At 45.2% G+C, this 22,184-nt stretch overlaps 1 protein-coding gene across 1 annotated transcript in view; it reads left to right on the top strand.

The window, feature by feature from the left end:
- Positions 1 to 22,184, top strand: part of LOC144763920 (uncharacterized) — a 106,094-nt gene that overhangs the window by 18,024 nt on the left and 65,886 nt on the right. Inside the window, exons 2-3 of the mRNA XM_078649962.1 lie at positions 9,848 to 10,624; positions 11,097 to 11,151. Of these exons, the coding sequence (XP_078506088.1) occupies positions 9,848 to 10,624; positions 11,097 to 11,151 (832 nt within the window). The remainder of the gene's footprint in view (positions 1 to 9,847; positions 10,625 to 11,096; positions 11,152 to 22,184) is intronic.

The following is a 22,184-nucleotide window of genomic DNA, read 5'->3' as shown; positions in this document are numbered from 1 at the left end:
GATCCGTTATATTGTTGTAAATATGATGCCTCGCTATGCTCTGAAAGTAACGCAGTACGTCACAGCCAAATGGCTTGCGGTACTTGGCTGTGCTACATTCGTGTAACTAAGGCGCAAGCTTTCTCTGCACCACTCATGCAACTTCACTCTGTCGCAATCCTTATGCATGCTTCAAGCAGGTGTAAGGAGTGATGTAGGGCTTCACACATGGGACACACCCTTGTGTAATGGCACATTGCTGGAGTTGCGTCAGTTAACCTACACACTCCAGCAATGCTTCATCATTGCACTAACAGATAAGTCTCGATTCCTGAGGTATCTGTTGATTCACTGTGCCATGGAGCTCCATAGAATAAATACGGTGCATCCAAGGTGTTGCAAGGATGGCGTTATGAAAAGTTTTGCGTTGCTGCTTTTCCCCAGCGATGGGCCACTTGTCACAAATGAGGCCCACACAATGCATATGTATGTGTGAGTTGAGCTATCAGTGTGTAGGTATGTATTGACTTATCAAGAGGGCCTCCGACTTCCAGGCCGAGATTGTCTAGTAGATCAGCCTCTCTACTGACGACATCTTGCCAGAGGTTCTTTAGCTGGTGGACAGTCTTCTCCACATCTGGTACCGGACCTTTACCCACCTTTGACGGTGTTCTCGGGGGGTGGGGGGGTGTAGCCTTTACTGACATGGCCACCAGTGACAATCCTATTGGGGAGGTAATGTACAATAAGCCAAAGTAGGCCCCCAAACTTGTGTGGCAACAGGTTTTTGGACCTGCCTGACATCACTATAGTTAATTACACCAAAAAGATATAAACAGATACGTATTACCCAACCATACCCCTACCCCTACCCTACAACTTTTGACTCCAAAAATGCACGCACACCCCACAACACGATAATATGCATTAAAGGAGATTCATGTCGCAATATCTGCACACGTCTTATTTGTTGTTGAAGCTTTGTTTTTCCATATGGAGTGTTATGTTTAGTGAGGAATAAGTCATTTTTACAGGAGATGCGTGAGTGTTATCATTAATGAGTCCGTTTTCTGACAGACAGGACGCGTTTCGTATGCCAAAGTACCTCTTCCAAGAAAAGCGTGAAAATATGAAGTGATGCATGGATTTTTGTAAGTGATACATCACGTAATGCTTAGGTATGTTACCTTACGTCAAAATGCATGACATTTACTATGCTAAAGCGACTTTTGGGACAGACAATCACGCACCTGCTAGGGATATGTCATCATTAGTTCTAATACCTCACTTTTGTTAAGTTGGTGTGCTAACTTATGACACTTTGCATGGGAGATGTGCAATACACTAATGTAACACATCCCATTCTACTGTACTATGCACTGTTGGTTACCCTTTGCCCTTGCGTATTGGCCTACTGTTTCGTGACCTGTGGCACTAATATATAAAGGACGCACTTTCCTTGTTTGTGCCAGGAACATCCTAAAGCAGGTGTGCCAGCCGCAAGAGGGAAATTGCCCACTATTACATGGAATGCGCTGACCCCAGGGCAGACACAAACTTATGCATCCCTGGGAACAGCACATTCCAGTGAAGGACACGGTGGCTGCTTAGAATCTGCTCAATTTTTGGATGTACGACGTTACAACGCACACTTTTACAACGCATACCTTTACAACGCATTTTTTACACCGCAACATCCATTACAACGCACACTTTTACAACGCATACCATTACAACGAATTCTTAAAAAATACCTTTACAACGCATTCCACTACAACGCATACTACATTTACAACGCATACCATTACAACGCATTACATTACATTACAATTAAGGTAAGTGTTGGATAGTGTAGGGGTTAAAATTACTATTCTAACTCCAGGGGGTACAACAGTAGGGAAAATATTGGATAGTGTAGGGGTTAAAATTACTATTCTAACTCCAGGGGGTGCAACAGTAGGGTAAGTATTGGATGGTAAGTTTTGCAATGTAATGGTATGTGTTGTAATGACTGCGTTGTAATGGTATGCGTTGTAGTGGTATGCGTTGTAGTGTCATGCGTTGTAATGGTTGCGTTGTAAAGACATGCGTTGTAATGGATGTTGCGTTGTAAAAGTTTCGTTGTAATGGTAGTGCGTTGTAAAAGTTGCGTTGTAAAGGTTGTTTCCCCAAATTTTTCACAGTGCAGGCAGAAACACACAAATATAGATCCTTCTGCAGGCGGGTGCAGTGAGTGACTGCGCCCGCCTGCAATGGGAAGTCGGGTGGCCTTGGTAGCCCATTTCCCCCCCTCCAGAGGGCTGCCATCAGGGGGCGCACTGACAGTGCCACAGATATTGCTTGGCACACTGTCATTGTTTTTCCTGAGAGCTTGTTTGCCTCTGGACCCATGTCTGTTATTCAGTGTGGGCGCAGAGGCAAGGGGATGTACGCATTTGCATGGGGCCATGCAACCATACAAATGTATGTGCGGTCTCTGAAGATGGTGCTTGCCTTATATGTGCATCTGTCCTATCAGTATCACAGAAGGGCCTACACAAGCATCTGTAGCCCCTTCTGTTATACCAAAATGTCCCAGGGACATGCAAGTCGGGTGCAGATGCACGTTGCACCCCCAGGGCAGTTGAGTAATATGGCCTTTGTTCATTTTGTCCAATTCTGAGCCTCTGTCATTTGGTACAGTAGATGTCTCATGGCCTGTAAACACAAAAACACACCTACAACTCTTTTAAGAGTACTTGTGATTTTATTGTGAACCTTAGGGCTGTTTTGGACACTGTAATAATAGCTTGTTCATGAGAAAAAGTGATTGACAATGTGTGTGCGTCGCCTTATTCCGGCAGAAGTGTTGAGGATGTCTCTGCCATCTGCTTCAGGGTCATCCTCATAATCGTCCATTGTCTCAAGAGGTTGCTGTTCTTCCCCCCAGGGCTCATTAGTTTTCACACATATGTTGTGGAGTACTACACAAACTATGATCATCTTGCATACCATTTTTGATGAATAGAGCAGCCTGCCACCCGATAAGTCTAGATACCTAAACCTGCCCTTGAGCAGGTCGAAGCTTCTCTCCATCATGTTTATCATGTTTTGTGCTCAGCAATATGCATGGTGTAGGTCTTTAAAGGGTCTATCTGGGGGTGTCCAATGGGGTCATCAGTCAGGTCTGTAGGCCATATCTGTGATCAGCTGTAAGTGAGAAGTAGGAGAACTGTCTGTACTGTTGGTCATGCTTACCAATACCTTACATGCGGTGTATGTTATGTATGCTGCAATTTTTAGCAATATTACTAAGGTTATGATTAGATGATGCATTTTCCATATAGTTGCAAATTGTTTATGGCACCTTTCATTTCCATGTCAAATGCGTGACAGAGGATGGTACATTGCTGGCCTTGAGTCGCTGACTGCAAAGTATAATGGATCAGATTCTGCGATGGATTTCTGGGTCCCTATTATGTATGGTGCACACTTTCCCTGTTTGACTCTGACACACTTTGAAGTAGGTGCATTGGTCACAAAAAGGTAAAGTAGGTCCATATTCTTAGATTGCCCCCAGGGCTGCCACATACTCATGCTGCTCTGATGGCAGCACATTCAAGTGAAATGCAGAGCAGCTTTCAATCTGCCGCTCTGTGTTTCACTGTGCATACGGGCACCCGCATGCACTTTGAAAGGGGATTTAATATCCCATGCAGGCGGGTGCAGTGAGTAACAGTGTGCATAATGAGAGCTTCTTTGCCTGATGCGCCTGCATCTGTAATACGGTGCCAGTGCAGAGGCAAAGGTATTTCCTCATTTGCTTGGGGCACACCCCCTTGCAAATGAGGTGACACCCCCTTCAGATACCACTGGTGCTTTATGTGCACCAGCGCTATCGGTATTACAGAAGATGAGATACATGGGTCTGTGGCCCGCTCTGTATTAACAAAGTGTTCTGGATGCGCACAAAGAAGGCACAAAAGCTTGTAGCATCCAAATGGCACTTTCTGTAATACTGCCCTTGGTGTATGTACCTTTCTTCTATATGTCGCATGCTTAGAGTGTATGTGTGTGTTATCCTTTGCACTTTAACTTCTTTGGTCAGTATTTGGGTGTAATGTGTATGTTGTGTGAGGTCCAACAAGTCTTGCACTGACACCTGCATATGTCCATGACTACACACGGTGGTCAGTGTAAGGTTACATTCCATGAATGAATAAGCATTGAAATGACCGGTGGACACATGTCAACACACATGTCACCACTAACTTGCACACAGTGATGCTCTAATGCTTTTTGTGCCATATTTCACAAATGTGTTCCCTTAACAACCTCTATGTCAACCATGGAGGTCTGCCTGTCTTGAGTCATGTAACCAGGAAGATTTTGTTTAAATATGTTGTGTTATATGTATGAAGCTCATAGTAATGGCACTATCCACCTGGATGGTCACTGAGATGCTTATATATGAGGTGCCTTGTGGCTCTTTTGCACTGCCAGTATGTCACATAATGTGCCTTGGCATATTTACAAGTCCACATAAAGGCACTAAACGTGGCTTTTCATGGCCTGGTAAGGATGTGCCCCTTTCACGCAGAACACTGCATGAAAGGGGCATTCCATGGGTGTTTCTGTGGGTGTTCCCACACAACACTCATGGAATCTGAGGCATTTACAGATTTTCCATGAATACTATTCCTGGAAATGCATCAGGATACGGAACTATCCCAGGGGTGGCATTAAGGAGGCGCAGCGAGGATAAAAGTAATACAACTTCCATGTTTTTTTCCTTTTACTATATGTGCTGCATTGTGCATTGAGGAAATCAGCAGAATGGTTTGTCCCTTCCTGCACAAAGTCAATCAGCCCTGCAACATAGGCACCATTGCACCGTGGTGCAAGGGTGTCTGCGTTGATGCATGGCATCCCATTGTGTGTTGGTGCGGGGTGAAAGGACAGGAAAGCACCGTATCTAAGAGATACAACTGATGGAGCTTGATTATTTAAGAGTGTTTGGCTTGATCAATTCCTACTCATTAGGTGTGATACTAATACGTACTTAAGAAACATGACTAACAGTCTGCCTCATGAAACAAGTGAGAGTTTAAACATATCATAAAAGCATGCAGAAACGGTCACAAACTGGTTTGAGATGAAGTCATTAATGACCGCGAGAAATCTACTAATGTGCTATGACAATAATGTGAAATGTAATGATGCAGTCTGTAGCTTTAAACAAAATAGGATTATGAAAATGCCCAAATAAAATTATTCCTGCTTATGCTTTCTCCAGCAAATCTGAATGTGTTTTCTCGTTTATTAATGAATCGTAATCAGACTATGCTTATAAGTAATGGTGTTCTTATATTATTTCTTATGCATCTCTATTTCTCTAATGTTTTCAATATTAGCATGTTTTTTCTTTAGAAAATGGCGATTTAGTGGTTTTCCATCTAGGCCTCAAAATGTATTTTGTCTTTCATTATTTCTTCGAATAGACTAGAAATGCTGATCTGATTGTAATGTAACTGTGAGTATTATTGCTGACGTTTCTTTCCTACAGTTTGAATAATGGACATCCTCTCTCTTAGTACAAAACTGTATCAACCTTGTTGCAAGCTCAGAAGAGAGCATGTTGAGCGGACACGTTGAGTTGTAAATGTATTTCCTACTTCTGAAGGGAAGTGATATTGCACATTTTTAGAGAACAGTGAACACTGAACAAAGGTATTACAAATAGCTTCCCGAATGATTTGGGTTAGAGAACGATGACACCACAGTTGCACCATGGATTTTGACCAATAGAAATCATGCAAACTGCGTACAAGTTATTTTATGGGCAGGAACTGAAAACATTTGTAGGTATAATTGCCCCGAGGGAAAAGGACATGGGGCGGAGGCTATTTTTCTCTTGCAAATCCGTGGTCTGACATGCTGTCAGTCTGAACTCTGATTTACCCTGAACTGAACTCTCCTGAATACCTCTGCACTTTACCAGCTGGTGAAGTTGAGGAGGCCAAACCTTTCAGCTGAAGACTTAATAACTCCAGCTATTGCACGCAATACTCTAGCATTCTACTGGGTCCATCTCTTGTCCCGGTTTTGATAAATCTACAACCGATTCTTGGTTTGTGTGAGTCCAAATTGTATATTGTATTTTCTCTCAATGTCTCCCTTTCGTCCTCACACTAGATCTATATATATAAATTGTAGAGTTTCTATGGGCCAAACTCTGTGTTATTGTGAATTGTGTTGCTGGGGATTGAGTTTACAGTGTAGTGGGTAACCTATGTCTGAGCCCACAAATCTTACACAGCTTCCGCTGGATCACAGTGCATTGCTGCCCTTCTATTTTGTCACAGGGCAGCGCTGCAAGTTCCCTTGCTGCACTGCCCGGTGACAAAACCTCATAGATGAGGCCCTGAGATGTGCCAGATGTCCAGCAAGTCTAACAGATAACTGGTATGTCGAATATTTAAATTTTGCTTATCTACAAGTAGACCATTGCCATATTGCCAATTTTGGAGGTGGTCATTGATGATGCTGTGGCGGAATATATCTGCATCATGCACACTACCAGGAAATGTAGCCAGTACATTAGTGGAGAGTCCCTGATAGTCCACCATGGCCTGGACATTTATTGAGTGTGTGTGCTTCCTGTTACAGTATAGATGGGCAGTTGGTTGCAGCAGGAGGGACCAGTTGCACGTGTGCAGTCCATTGCACCAAGAACACTTGGAAAGCCTGCGATGCCATAAAATCCTTGTTTTCTCTCAATCTGCTACTGTTAGGTGCTGGAGAACTGGTGGAACTGTGGCGTGAGGTGAATTATGACATTACAGGACAGATGGAAGGAAGGCTGAAAACGATGCCTGGGAGACACCTACCAGTCATGCTGTTGTGGTCTGGGATTAGGCTGTAGCCAACATGTGTAAAACAGCAGTAGCTTGGACTGAGGTGGGATGTTGGAGACCCTGGTAGTTGATGGCTGTAGCTGTGGTGAGATTTGATGCACAAGTTTACAATGGATATCCTCCTGAGGTGGTAATATCTTATGACATCTTCCTCCCGGAGCGCAATGAGGCTGGTCCTCTGGTGATAAATGCTCTCCCTTCTCCTGCGCTGCCTTTGCAGTAGTGAAAGTGGGGGTTGTTGTGGTATTTGGGCTTGGGTGGTCTTCTCTGTCCAGCTCCCAGCTGCAATATTAGGAGGCCCGTGGTGTCAGATTTGATGGCAGACTGTTCTGCCAAGCTTTTCAATTAGTGCTACAGCACATGCGTAGTTTCCTACGCATGTGTTTGTGATGCGCAGGGATTCTAATGCAATTTCCAACCTGCATGAGTGTAGGAAGCTGGCTCTGTATATACTATACTGAAGTGAGGTATAGTGTGCAACTTAGGGCGAACATATCAAAGCCAAAGGGGATGCCCAGACGTGGGTCCCTTGCTCACTTTGACACTGGATTCAAGCTAGCCTGGATGATGACGGCTGATTAGCCAGAAACCGGTCCCAGGATGCTTGTTTCCGGTCCAGGGAAGACATGGCTGGGCAGTTCGGGCTGGACTGTTCCCACGAGGCACAGGGTCAGGCTGATTTGCATATGGCCATGTCTGAACTGGGGTGGCGGAGTGAGCAAAAGAATGATGATGGATTAAACCCAGATCAGTTGACTGGGGGTGAGTGTTTGCAATGTTCAACACTCCATCCATCATCCCCTTTGGTTTAGCTCCTCATATTAGCAATCTATTCAAATTCCTCACAATACCAATCAATGCCCTATGCTCTGCATACTGCCCAACAATGTAAACTGACATCCAAGCTGGCTCCTCATATAGGCAAATGAACAAAGCTGAATGAATATACGATGCTACCATGCATGCCCTTACCACGCATGTAATACAGTGTCTCGTACTAATAAATCGTGGGTCTTTATCAGACGTTTTCATGGTTATTGCTGATATTGTATATGCAATTATATCATTGAAAATGTCATGAGTGATGTAATATGTGAGGTCATAAGCAGTGCAGTTTTCTCAGTAAACAATACCTGGTGGATTTCAGTACTTTTTTGTTTTTAAATTCTAGCTTTCTTATCATTACAAGGCCTAACTATAACGTTGTTTTAACATCTGTTTTTTCAGTAATTTGCTAGGATTTTGTTTAATTTAGCCTAAATTCTTAGTACCCTTCCTAATTATAACACCACTTTAACCTTTGTTTTCTACAGTGAATTTCTGAAGTTTTCTTAATGGAAAATAAGATATTTTTATCAGACTTAACTATAATGTCATTTTAACCTTATTTTTTTTTCAGTGATTTTCTGTTTTTCTTTTTTATCACATTTACACAACTCCCTCACTGAGCATATCTTTTGACCAAAAGCATTAGGGAATTGAACGCACCGTCTAGGCGCAGGGCCTGCCCAAAGCCCCACAGGAAGCCACTCCATGCCATTCAGCGAATGGCCTTTGTCCGTGTGTAGTGGGGCATTGGCCACTCTCCATACCAGAAAGGATTCGGCATTCGGGAGTCTGGCTGTTTATTCCCCATTCTGTCAACTCAATGTAGTAATTTCATGGAGCAGGGGTGCCTTTACCTTCCAGAACCGGTGAACAAGCCTTGATCATTTTAGCGCACCTGCACTCTGCAACTTGGGGTCTAGATAGGTAGACAGCAAAATGTTTTAGGGGGTACTAGCACAGAGGATTGAAAGTCTGTCAGACTCTTCTCGTTGACAAGAACAAAACTGCACTCACTTCAAATCTGTGGGACAAACTCTGGACATTGCTTTTAAACATCGCCTCTAGCTTTTCACACCTTTAATTGGCCAGTCGAGAGAAAATGCATTCTCTTGTGAGATACAGTGGACCCTTGCTCTAACCCTGGCCCTGATTGGATGCGAGCTCAGTCTGGCTCTAGCAGTCTTTGGAAATAGAAATTTTCAATACCATTCATCTTGGGAGCTGCATTTTCTGTATTCAGTAGTACAGCATCAACGAAAATGCTGCCTACAGTTCCACAGAGGCTAGCAGTTCAGTGGAGCTTCTTGGAAACTGTTGTGCCTTTCTGCATGATAACAGTGCATCAATGGTTGAATAGAGCAGGTTTCCGCGTAGCAGCATCAGTTACAAAGTCCAGTTTCAGATCTTCCAGTGGACCAGAACAGTTGCATTGTGGTAGATGTAGTATCTTTGCTTCTGAATGTTAAATATCAGTGATAAGAAATATGAATTGCAGAAAAGCACTTTCTGTCCAGTTCATAACTGTGTTTTTGTAGGCTTTGCTCTAACAAGATAAGGCGAAAGGTGTGTAAATTAAAGACACTGAAATAAAATAAATAGAATGTGCAACATTTTTTATATGAATTTAATATTAACATTTGCCTCTTTTCATATTTCATTTTGTGTAAAATAAGACAATGATTAATAGAACATGTTCAATAGTTATAGAGTTGATCTTGCTATGAGATATGACAGAGCATATAAACAGGATGTGACAGTGGACTGAGCGGCCTGTGCAGTGGTCAGAATGTGGCTTGACTTCCTGTAAAGCTCCACAGATATAGATAGTCACCCTAGAGATGGTCACAATAGGGCAATATTATGCATAGAAAAGGAAGGAAGTGAGAGGCAGCCACAAAGAATGAGAACAGGTGCTGCACAGTCAGAAAAGAGAAGAGCTTCAGAGACTCCCAAGGACCAGAGGGCCCAGCCCACCCCGCACGGACCAACCCCATCCAACACAGGCACCCGGGGAAGGCGCTTGACCACAGAACAGAAGGTGAAACTGCAGAGAACCTGGAGAGAGGAGGTGGAAGGCTGCTCTTGGTAGAGAATCCAATCCTGATCCACTTAAGAAAGACCACAGCCAGGAGACCGCTGACTAAAACTCTGTTGAAGCGAAGAAAGAGATGACCAGACACAATGAAATGAGGAGGGCCTCAGTCTGGGTGCTTGTTCTATTTCCAGGAGTTTGTTGGGCTGCAGGACATGTCATCCGAGAGGTGTATGGAAATGTGGGAGGGACATTTACCATACGTTGTAATTATTCAATACATCTAGTAGGGTCCCGGCATTACTGGTGCAAAACAGGCGAGTGGTTCTTCTGCGACATCATTGCACAGAGCACAGGATCAGAGGAGGAGGTGAGAGAGGGGCGGGTTTCCATCAAAGACAATCACAAAACTCGCTCATTCTCCATGACGGTGAGGGATCTTACAGAGGAAGACTCGGGGCTGTACTGGTGTGAGACTGTAGGATTTGAGAGTGATACAATTTACCTATTTGAAGTGACTGTTTCTTCATATGATATTAATTTTAGAAAAATAGAAGAGTCTCTCACCAAGAAAGTGGTTATCCCTTTGGTATCTAATTCTTCTGCCATCGATGCATCATGGCTTCCTTGGAATACACTTGAAGGGAGCAACACCACTCATATCCTCTCTGCTACCAGTTCTCCCTCAACCTCTCCCTTCTCTTACCTTGTTCTTCAGTGGCAGGTGAAAGCTGCCTTGCTCGGTATCATTCCACTCACAGCTGTAATAATCTGTATAATATCAAGGAAGAAAAAGAAGTCCCTGGATGGAGTAGGTGCACAAGCAGACAGAGGCTGTTTGAGAAACCTTCCTCCACAGGACGTGTTGGACGATCCAATCTACGCAACAGTGGAAATATAAGCAGCCGTGGATCAAACCGATGCCTCCTTTATACAATGATTGGATGGTCAAGCTTTGCAAGCCACAAGCCCGGTACAATGTAGAGACTTGTACTGAGACGCCTAGGCTCCCAGCAAACAGTACACCACTGAAAAGATCCAGACTTCACTGAGTAGATGAAATGATAACAGTCAATAATGATGCTCCAACAGTGTGTTAAAGTATGTCATTATTACCATCTAAGCAATGATCATCAGAAGGACCTTTAATAAAACCAGGAGATCCAGCTTATATGGTCCTCAAAAATCTAGCGTGTTCTACTTTTACTCTGTATTAAAACTGAACCCATCATCTCATTACACTGCAACTAGCTCCTGCATTCTGTGAACACAAAAAGAGGTGAGGCAGTCTTGTATGCTATTAAGCTCTTTGTGTGGAGAGCACACACAATGGTTTACAAGTAATGTGTCTCCTTTCTCAGAACTACCTGCTTTTTGCTATTTCACCTCTTACTGTGCCATCTGCTAAAGTAAATGGTGAGAGGATTTGCATCACAAAGTCACTGGGCATGCTGCATCTAAGACTAAAAGCCTGATGTACAAAACACCGGTTGCAAAATGCTGGTGGAAAAGTGTTGAATTTTGCGAAAAAACCTATGCACTAATAGGTCGGGTTGCAAAATTTCCATTCAGAGTGGGTCGCAATACAATCGACCTCATACCTATTAACCTCTCCCATGCTGGTGATGGAACCTTCCCGTCACCAGCCACGGATGTGCTGTGCTGATGACGGAGCGGTTCCGTCACAGCCCGCTCAGCGGCCTGCGCGGCGCGGATTCCGCGCCTGCGCTGGACTCCGCGCCTGCGCTGGACGTTCTATTGAGCAGGCGGGGCTGTGACGGAACCGCTCCGTCATAAGCACAGCGCACCCGAGGCTCGTGATGGAGCGGTTCCGTCACGAGCATGGGAGCGCCGCGCGGCCCCCCACCCCCTAGCACTGCGGCGGAATTGCCGCCGCAGCGAAGGGGTTAAAGAGATAACTCACAATGTGTGACTTACTCTGATTGGATATGGCACAGGGATGGTAGCTTGCATTAGTCAGCAGTTCACCATAGAGTAAACATTTATTTTTTAAATGCAGCCTGTTTTCTTTAAAGGAAACAGGACTGTCTGTAAAGAAAAAAGTTCTCTCGAGAGTTGGCAGTGTTCCGTCTGCTAGAACACTGCCTACTCCTCAATTTCTTTTTTTTACTTTCACGAAAGGGACGGGGTTCCTCTGGAATATCTTCGTTTTTGCAAATGTATTGCCACCCCAACTTGGGAGTTGGTAAATTTTCAGTGTTTTGCGACCGGATTATGATTGCAAAACATTGATAACTACAGCACCGACCTCCCATATTTGTCCGCAATCCCATTTTAGTATACAATAAAAGCTTACTGACTCCTAAAATGGGAATACTAGATACTAAAACCTATTTTGCAGTCCAAAATGTATTTATTTATTTATCATTTATCGCCTGGCTACACCGACTGGTGTGTCCCTGCGCTACAGAAACAGCTACATGCAGAGTCAGGCAGGGCAGTGAGGCTCCTGTCTAGTAAAGCCAAGTTTTCAGGCCTCTACGGAAGACACTTTCAGATTCCTCTGCGCGCAACGATGGCAAGATTGTGTTCCATTTTGGTTGCCAAGTAGCCAAATGAGCATGCACCCATCCTCGCCCTTTTGATTTTTGGTACTTTGAGCAGATGCAAAGCTGCTTACATGCAAATATATCATTCCTCCCTCAGATCTCCTCTTAATGCCACAATTGAGTCAGTACTGCCTTCCTCTCTGTTGCTCCTGCTCTGTTGATTGTATTTATTCAGGAGGATGGGACCACCACTGAATCGTTCATCGTGATGTGCTCTTGGTGTTCAAGTCATCTGCTTGGTTCTCTCCATAGGTTAGGGAGGACTCTACAATCATTACCTCTCAAACTGCTTGCTTTATTTTCATTTTCACTTTTGTGAAATGATTATATTCATTTTAGCATGTAAAGATAGCGTTATTTGTTGTTTAACTAAAAGTACTGTTTGCTATATTTTCATTTTTGTGAGATGACTATAGGTGATTTAGCATGTAAAGATAGTTATGTGTTGTTTTACTAAAGGTATGCAAAATGTCTGTTTTATTAATTAGGATGACATGAGGGCAGTATCACTAACACAATTCATGCAAAAACTCTGGAGTAAGCTACCGGCACCCACAACCCAATAACAACAACAATTTTACCTTTACATGCTAAAAAGCATATAACCAATTCACAAAAGTGATCTTTGAAAAATATCAGGCAATGACAGAGGTGAAGATTGTGGGGTCCCCCCTAACCTAGGGAGAGGACCAAGCAGATGCCTTGAACACAAAGAGCATATCATGCTCAACGATTGTGGTGGTCCCATCCTCCTAGGACCACCCGAGCAAAGTAATGGGCAAAAATACAATGCCAACCAAAGGCCCAGCAAAGCATTATGGTGCGAGATTCTTGAGAGCAGTGAATATTATAGTATTAGCTCTCAGCTGAGCTGAGAGCGCCTGCTCCTTGAGGAATGTTTTAATATTGGATGCTATAATATTCACTGCACTCTAGAATCTAGTCCCATAATGCTTTGCAGTGCCATTGGTTGCGATTGTATTTTTGCCCATAACTGACTGTGCTTGGGGTAGTCCTAGGAGGATGGGACCACCGCCGAATCGTTTAGCATGATGTGCTCTTGGTGTTCAATGAATCTACTTGGTTCTCTCCCTAGGTTTTGGAGGACCCCAAAATCATCACCTCTCTCACTGCTTGCTTTATTTTCATTTTCACTTTTGTGAGATGACTATACATATGTTAGCATGTAAAGATAGTTATTTGTTGATTTACTAAAGGTATGTGAGATTTCTGTTTTATTAGTTGGCATGAGCTAAAGGGAATTTCACGAACACGGAATTCTTGTAAAAACTCTGGGGTGATCTACTGCACCCACAACCCCCTGATAAACAATTTTACCTATACATGCTAAAGAGCATTAAACCAATTCACTAAAGTGAGCTTTGAAAAATATCAGGCAATGACAGAGGTGATGATTTTGGGGTCCCCCTAACCTAGGGGAAGGACCAAGCAGATGCCTTAAACGCAAAGAGAATATCATACTTAACGATCGTGGTTGTCCCATCCTCCTAGGACCACCCTGAGCAAAGTTATGGGCAAAAATACAATGCCAACCAAAATGCCCAGCAAAGCATTATGGGGCGAGATTCTAGAGTGCAGTGAATATTATAGTATTAGCTCTCAGCTGAGCAGGGAGAGCCTGCCCATTGAGGAATGTTTTGATATTGGAAACTATAATATTCACTCAAAGGCTGGGCTGGTCTCCTAAATATTTGTAGCCGGTTTTGACCGCGGGATATCAGGTACAGTAGAGTACTCCCTTGTGGATGAAACTTGCCGCACCCCGCCCCCTGTGACTATTGGCATAATGCTGATCTCATGTGAAGATGATGGTCTTCTTCACCATGTTGGGCTGCTAAGTCTGCAGAATGACAACATCATCCGTCCATCTGGACAAGCAACAGCTTACTTGGCTGTCAGGCACATCTGCCCCAGAATCTTTACCTTGACAAGGGGAAAGTAGCCCTATTCACAAACGCTGAGGATGTCCTTAGAAGGAACCCTGTTCCATCAGAGGTTTGCACTTTACTGGTGAGAAGCATAACGTCACACAGGCAGCAGTGTCATAGGGCTCCTGGTTATCTTGTCCACTGTGTGAAAACACAGGATGGCAAGAAAGCTGAGCAAAAGGGCAGATGACACAGGTGCTCATGGAATGAAGACACTTTTGCCCCTTTTTGAAACAATTAGTGACAACGGCAAAAGATTTTCTTAGAAGGTCCTTGTCCACAGCCACTGCTGGAGTCATCCACTTCCTACATCAGTGAATGCAAATTGCAGGCAGGAGTTATGCCCATTAGCTTAGGTGCTAGGCTGCTAGCACCACCCTTTACTGCAAATAGTGTCGTTGGGGGAAGGGAGGGTGAAGGGCTGAGATCTGTTTTAATTTTTATCATAGTTTCATAGTTTGTGCTTGTACTATGTGCAAAAAATCAAAACTTTGTTTAACTTTTGTGACAGAAAAGCATCTAAATGGTGGAAAAGCACTAGTAAATTGAGGAAAGAAAATCAGATACACAAGGCAAAAACGAGGTTTTTCACAAAAGCAATTCACATGAAAAAAAGGACAGAAACTTCCTTTTGTGAAGAAGGATGACGTTAACTATTGGGCCTTGTCACACCCCCTAGGCTGTTGAGTATCCACGTTTGTTTCGGGTGCCAAGTTGGGCTAGTTTGGTGATTTCATAGAGTTAATGAGACAGGGTGGTTAGAGGCAGTCTTCAGGGCTCCTTTGGGCTCTGCTCCAATACAGAGAGCGTAGGGTCTAAAAAAAGCCATATACACCCATCCCAGGGCCACTGTAAGGGGAGAAACATGTCGAGCTCACAACAAGGTTAGAACTATTCCTCTTTATTAGGTCGAGCCTAGCCAGCGCTTGCGCTGCTCTGCACAGGCGTGCTGTATTCAGTCTATGGGCTTCTCAACACACCCAGCGCTTCTGTTTGGTTGGTTGGCCTGCCTTTCGAAATTCCATTATTGTGGTTAGTCAATAGTGCCCATCTGCCCCTTTGAGTGCTTGTTTCCCCCCCAGAAGACATCACAAATTGATCCTTTTTGTTGGTCATCTCTGCCCATCTGTTGCCTCTTCACCCATACTACCCCCCTCCTGTTATTGCTGCCATCCTTCCTACGCCGCTGCTTGCGATTTCAGTCATTGTTTTTTTTTGTTGCCCATCTCTTGCCATTTGTTGCCTACTTGCTCTCACCCCCTGCCTTCCTTCATTGCTGCATCCTTCAACAAGCAGGGTGGTTCGTCTCGCACCTGAATACCATATAGCATCTTGTTTATCAAATGTCGCACACATGCCTTGTTTTTATTATGTACAACTTGGAATGTGCTAATGTACAACTTTCTCCAACTTTATTATTCAGCGGCTCCATGCACTGCTGCTTCTGCCTGCTAAAAATGCCATGTTCAAATTCCTGAAGTGGGCAGGGATGTTGTGCACAACACCGGACCGGAGAGCGAGCGCCAAGGCATGCAGGTAGTAGGCTAAAAGAAAAACACAGGGAAATTCTGTTGTGAATGCATCAATAGCTGAGAGAGGCACTTTTTACTTTGCTGTTGCTGTAGAACTCTCGTTGCAAATAGTCACATTTCTTCTGCACAGATCCTGCAGCTTTAATGCAACTTTCCTCTTTAAAGGATGGCTTTATTTTATTAAAGGCAGAGAGTTGACAGCCTCTCTGTGGTGATTAATAGGGTTTAAGGGTAGGTTCTGCTTCCGGGCCTTCAGAACTGAGGCTGCTCGCGGCTCACGCTCACGCAGTTGGTCACCTCAAAAAGGCAGCCACCTTAGTGCCACATTAGGCACACTGCCACCCCCTCTACTTGAAGGGACCCTCGGGAGGAGTCCCCCAGCCCGTCGAGCCAGCCGCATCACTTCCGGTGCGCAGAGGGTTGGGGTGAGGTATTTATACCAGGCCAGCCCCTTAGGAAGAAAGGACCCGTCTCTCCGCTGCCATATCCCAGGCATTAGCTGGTTTGAGACGGATGTACCCGCCCTTCTCTGAGTCCACAGTGACTCACTATTGCTGATTCTTTCAACCCAGACCCCAGATGCCGGGTCGGGAATATCACCGGCTATACGGACCGTTACCCCATTTGTGCTTACAGCCCTGAAGAGTCACGGGCTCCTTGCCCGCTTGACGAAACATCTGTCGGCTGGTCATTTGCTTTTGAAGTTACCTTTCAACAAAGGAAGGTCAAATACAATCCTTTGAAGAACAAAAAGACTTTCTATCGTGTCCACTTTGTTCCATGTACTACCTATTGTGTTCTTTTGATTAAGCATGATACATGTATACACCTCGCTTAACGTGTGCACAGGATTCTTGTCAGGTATTTATACCTGCCCCCTCCCAACTGGCGCCCTCTTTGAATCTGGACACATCGTCCACGGGTCGATCCTGGTTCCGCGTCGCCGGCGTCGGATTGGCAGAGTTGGTTGTTTTCAGTGGTGAGTTCGAGCTCTTGGGGCAGTTTGTGCAGTCTCTTGAGACTCTCTCTTGTGGCTGGATGCCCCTGCCCATAGGCATGTTTAGTCAGAACTCACCGGTGTCCCCACTTCCTCCTCTATTTCAAAAGGATTACTTGGGGTGAGGGGGGGGCAATGTGCCGACGTAGAACAGCGCAGCAAGTATATCCACCAGTCGGAAGCAGAGTCGACATTGCCGACAGGTGCAGGGGTAACTGGCCCCACCATCAACAAACCATCTCGGGAGTAGGGCCCGCTTGGAGCAGTTAGCAGATATGGCCCTCTGACTGGTTTCCCCCGTCCTGTGTCGTGGTGTTGGGTCCAGAGCTACCGCAGGCATCATGTTGCCTTGGTGAGTGCGGGTCTCTGATCGTGTGAATCGGAGGGAGGCCAAATGAGCAGCACGGGCTGGACACACTGTCCAGGCATGCAACGAGATGAGCAGAGGCAGCTAGTTTCGTTTTTTTGTGGCTTGAGGTGAGCAGGCTTGGCGTTTTTGATTCTTGGGTCAAACTTCTGCTTGCAGCGCTTTAGAGCGCTGGTAGGGATATGTTGAGGGTCATGTCCGCTGTGCGAGTTGATTGGCGCGTCACATTAGCATTGAGTGCTCTGAGTGGGCTTTGTTGACGAACAAGACCATTAGCGCCTCCCCACACAGGTAGTGGCAGTTTCAAATCCACTGGTTCTATGTCGGGGGGAGAAAACGATGATGAATGTTGCAAGATAACCGCGGCTACTTACCCAATCGGGGAGCCCACGATCCCTGATAGATGGGTGGAATATGTGGGCAAACAGTTCCGGTGGGCGGCAATAATGCATGCTGACATCTGTCAGGTAACCAAGACTAGTTCATATGGTGGAATTTACATTTGTTAACAAGCTGCTCTCTTGGGTCCGACAGGCCTGGTGAGCGGTAATGTGATAGGCCGAGGGAGGGTTTATTCCTAATGGTGTCGGCGGTGGCCCATATGCAGCATGCGTGCACTTGAGACACACTGCGATAAAGTTGTAGTGGCGGGGTTTGGTGACTGTGATGTAACTTCTAACAAACGCATTATAGATCTTGACCTGTCCCATCATTTCAGAACGGAAGCATTTTTCAATATTTTTACAAGGAAGCCATAACTGTTGCTTATTTACCTATGCAACTATCAACCATTGACAAAGGCAATAATCATGGCTGGCGATAGGTCTAATGTTACAGATTGTTTAAATAGCGGGATACAAGGACAGAAGAGGCAGAACTATGTGGCACACTATGCCAAGAAAGGATTTCAGCTTAAATGTTTTAATCCAATGCCTAAAATAGAGCCTCAAGGTCCAGGCCAAAATGATTAGGCCACCGGTTGGTTCGACTAAGTACTTTTAAGCATACTGATGACACGTGATAATGGTGCAGGATAATTATTCCTTTTCGGTCCACCTCGTGACTGCCAGATGGGGAGGACTTGTACTTCGATGAGCATACTAGTTTTAATCAATACTTTGTTCAGATAGAAGGGATGATTGGCCTATTTCTGACATGATCTTGACCATTATTCACTGACTTAAACTGGGTCATGTACAGCTTGTTTAAACTGGATGGGGTGGGTTGCTTAACAGCCGATATCCAGCATCGACAGTTCGGATGGCTTGTGGAGCAACGGATGCTGGGCCTACTTGCATGGGCAGGTGATTTCTTCGCGGGCTTAGCCTTGCATGATACGTTGCATTTGGTTAAACTGACTAGGGTGATGCAATGCAATTGTTGCAACAAGCTCCGAGAGACGGGTTTTTCGATACAATGCAACACCATGAACTTAACTGGAGCGAGTAATCAGGCCAAGGAGTGGCTGCATGACTCTTGGGTGCTGAAGATGGTCCGTTTGTTGGCATGCTTTTGTATATGTTGTTGCAAGCTCTCGCGTTTTGTGGTTCTGCTCACCGATGGCAACGTCTTTTTTTTTTATGGATCACACTCCCCAAGTTTAGGTTTTACCTTACACGTCTGAGGTTATGCACTTTGCCTCCTCAATCACATGGGACTAAACTAGTGAAAGTTGCTATTGTCACTTCCTTTCAGTGGGTCTCCCCGGCCTGTGCCCTCATTGTGAGCGGAGGTTGTCGTTCCAATTTAGACCAGTGAACGCCTTGGTTAGTTATGTAGCACCAATTTATTTATTTTATTTATGTGCTTCTATAGCGCCTGAATAGACCCCCGAAGGGGTATCTCCGCGCTGTGCCATACAAAAGAAACCAGCTACTCTGCCCATATACATTTTTAGTGGGTGGTGGGAGAGGAGTAAGTTAGATGCTGGAAAAAAGGTACGTTTTCAGGGTTTTTCGGAAAGACAGGTGATCAGTACTGAGTTTTAGTGTAAGGGGCAGGGTGTTCCATAGGACAGGCCCTGTGTATGCTAAGGCTCTGCCTCCTTGCCGAGTTTTTTTAATTTTTGGAACTTTAAGGAGCTGGAGGCTGCTTGATCGTAGTGAACGTCCAGGGACATAGGGAAGGAAGGCTGAGGTGAGATATTTCGGTCCTTTCCCCATCAAGCACTTGTGAATTGTACACAAGATTTTGAATTTGGTCCGCAGTCGCACTGGTAGCCAGTGAAGTTCTGTCAGTAGTGGCCGGGAGGGAGTCCTAGGTGGGGCATTCATGACTAACCTCGCGGCCGTATTCTGGACCACCTGTAGTTTGTTAAATTGGCCTTCATTAGCTGACAAAAGAAGGCCATTACAGTAGTCCAGTCTACTGACAACCAGAGCCTGGACCAAGGTCTTTCTATGGTGGTCTGGGAGAAAAGGAAACACCCTTCTCAGCAGAGAAATGACCCCGAAACAGGTACCAGCAACCTGGTTGACGTGTTCTTTAAAAGTCAGTGACTGATCAAACAGCACTCCCAGATTTCTTATGATCTGTTTAGGAATAGGGGCAGGTCCTAGTTCAGGCGGCCACCACTCATTGGACCAAAGTGTTACTGCTTCCCCATAGAGTACAACCTCTGTTTTAGTCACGTTGCACTGTAAGCAGTTGTTAGTCATCCATCTGGAAACTGCCCTCATGCCTTCTGCGAAAGATCTCTGTAAGGCAGGAGAGAAGGTCTTAAAAGGGAACAGAAGCTGGGTGTCATCGGCGTAGGACACCGGTATAAACCCAAAGGATCTCACCAAGTCAGCCAGGGGGGCCACGTACACATTAAACAATGTGGGGCTTAGGCATGAGCCCTGTGGCACACCCCTGGTGAGCTCCCTAGCGATGGATTTATGGGAGCCCAATCGGACTTCCTGAGAGCGACCCGAAAGAAAGCTCGCCATCCAGGACAGGGCTGTACCTCCCAATCCTATCTCTCTCAGCCGACAGAGAAGCAGATCGTGAGACACCGTATCGAAGGCAGCGGATAGGTCCAATAGCACCAGAATCATCGACCCTCCACTATCAAGCGTCATCCTGATGTTATTGGTGACGGCCAGTAGGGCGGATTCGGTGCTATGGTTGGGCCTAAACCCGGATTGTGAAGGGTCTAGGCCACCCGCTGTCTCGATATAGTTAGAAAGGTGGGTGTTCACATGCTTCTCTGTTAGTTTGCCGATGTAAGGCAAGAGAGAGATAGGTCGGAGGTTAGATAAGTCCGTCCAGGGTAGGGTCGCCTTCTTCCGGATAGGGCTTACTACCGCAGTCTTCCATTCCATGGGGACTTGGCCTTTGGCCAAGGAGGTGTTGATAACTGCCTGGATCGAGGGGCCTAAGATGGAAATCAGAGGGGCCACCATTTTGGCAGGAAGGAGGTCGCTGGGGGAGCCAGTTTTCATATGGCCAATAAGTGTTGCCAGATTGAGATCTGTGACGGGAGGAATGACAAACAAGGAATTTGTAGCCTGAGTGCTAAGTTGAGCTTCGGGAATGGGTGTAGTAGCCCCACCCTTAGAGGTTAAAATTTTGTCATAGATCAAATTTATTTTTTCCTCGAAAAACTCAGAGATTTCGTCACAGAGTGGCTGAGAAGCATCATCAGTACTTTCAGTGGCTGTGGGTTTAATAAAATCTTTTAAAATCTTGAATAATTCGCGCGGACAGTTCCCTGCCTCCTCCAGTTGCGCGGAAAGGTGGACTTTTCTGGCTAGTTTTATATTTTTATAATATGCTGACTGAGCCTCGTGAAAGGCTTCCCTGGCCTCTTCACTTTTTGATGTTCTCCAAAGTTTTTCTAAGCGTCTGCATTTTTGCTTTTCTTTCCTAAGATCAGCTGTATACCATTTCTCCTGTTTGGTATGGGGAAATTGTTTGTGTAGTTTGAGGGGAGAAATGGTGTCAATAGCAGATTTTAGGGATTGATTAAATTTCTCCAATGCAGACTCAGCAGTATCTGTCTCCGTGATAGTCGGTTGCACCCAAAATTTGTGCAGGTTGGTGACTGAGATTTTATGCCATTCTCGACGAAGAATAGGCGGGGGCAAGGCTTTCTGAGGTCGATTGATTGGTCCAGCCAGGTGGAACTCAATCAGAAAATGATCTGACCAAAGGATGTTTTTAGCAGGAAGACAGCGTATTTTGGGACAGTTTGAGAATATAAGGTCGAGAGTGTGCCCACCTATGTGCGTGGCACCGTTGTTACTTATGTTAAGCCCTAGGTGGGATAGATCAGTGGTCAGATGAGTGGCTTCCGGCAGTTCAGGGACATCCATATGTATATTGAAATCCCCGAGGAGGATAAAATCCTCCTTGGCTTTTATATGGGGAGCAAGTGTTTCCAGAAGGAGCAGGGCGAAGTCCGGATTGGGAGTGGGTGGACGATACAGAAGGGCTCCTCTCCAGGAAATATTACCTAATGTGATTTTAAAAATCATGATTTCCAACATTGGACTACATATTTTATCTAAAATAGTTGTCTTAAACGTGTCCTTACAAATAATCGCTAAGCCACCACCTGTTTTAATGGGCCTATCAGCATGCATAATTCTGTATCCTGAGGGAACACCCAACACAACAGCAGGTGTCGTGTGGGGTTTCATCCACGTCTCAGTAAAGAAACAGAGATCAGGTTGTTCCGCGTGAATGAGATCCCAAATCTGTAGTTGGTGCTTAGGCATGGAACGCACATTTAAAAGGAGACACTTAAGTTCCAGGGGAATGGTGGGTATATTATCTTTGTCGCAAAAGCTATTGCCTGTCGAATCTGACTGAAAGCGGCATTGGAGGCAGGAAAAGCTCCCTTCGAGCTGTTTATATTGTAACCGAGTATCACACTTCACCCTTGGCTGTAACAGTCGGAGGGTGTGGGGTGAGTAGGTAACAAGGTTAATACCTTCAATGTCGGGAGGCATCGTGGAGTCGCCTTATAGCCTCTGTGCCTCTATCTGCCTCGTCCTGTCGCGGACGGGCGCAGACGGGCAGCTCTTTGGCTGATCTTCGGCGTGGCTT

Source organism: Lissotriton helveticus, chromosome 1_1 (genome assembly GCF_964261635.1).
Source record: "Lissotriton helveticus chromosome 1_1, aLisHel1.1, whole genome shotgun sequence".
Classification (NCBI taxonomy): Eukaryota; Metazoa; Chordata; class Amphibia; order Caudata; family Salamandridae; genus Lissotriton; species Lissotriton helveticus.
This window is presented reverse-complemented; position numbering and strand designations above follow the sequence as displayed.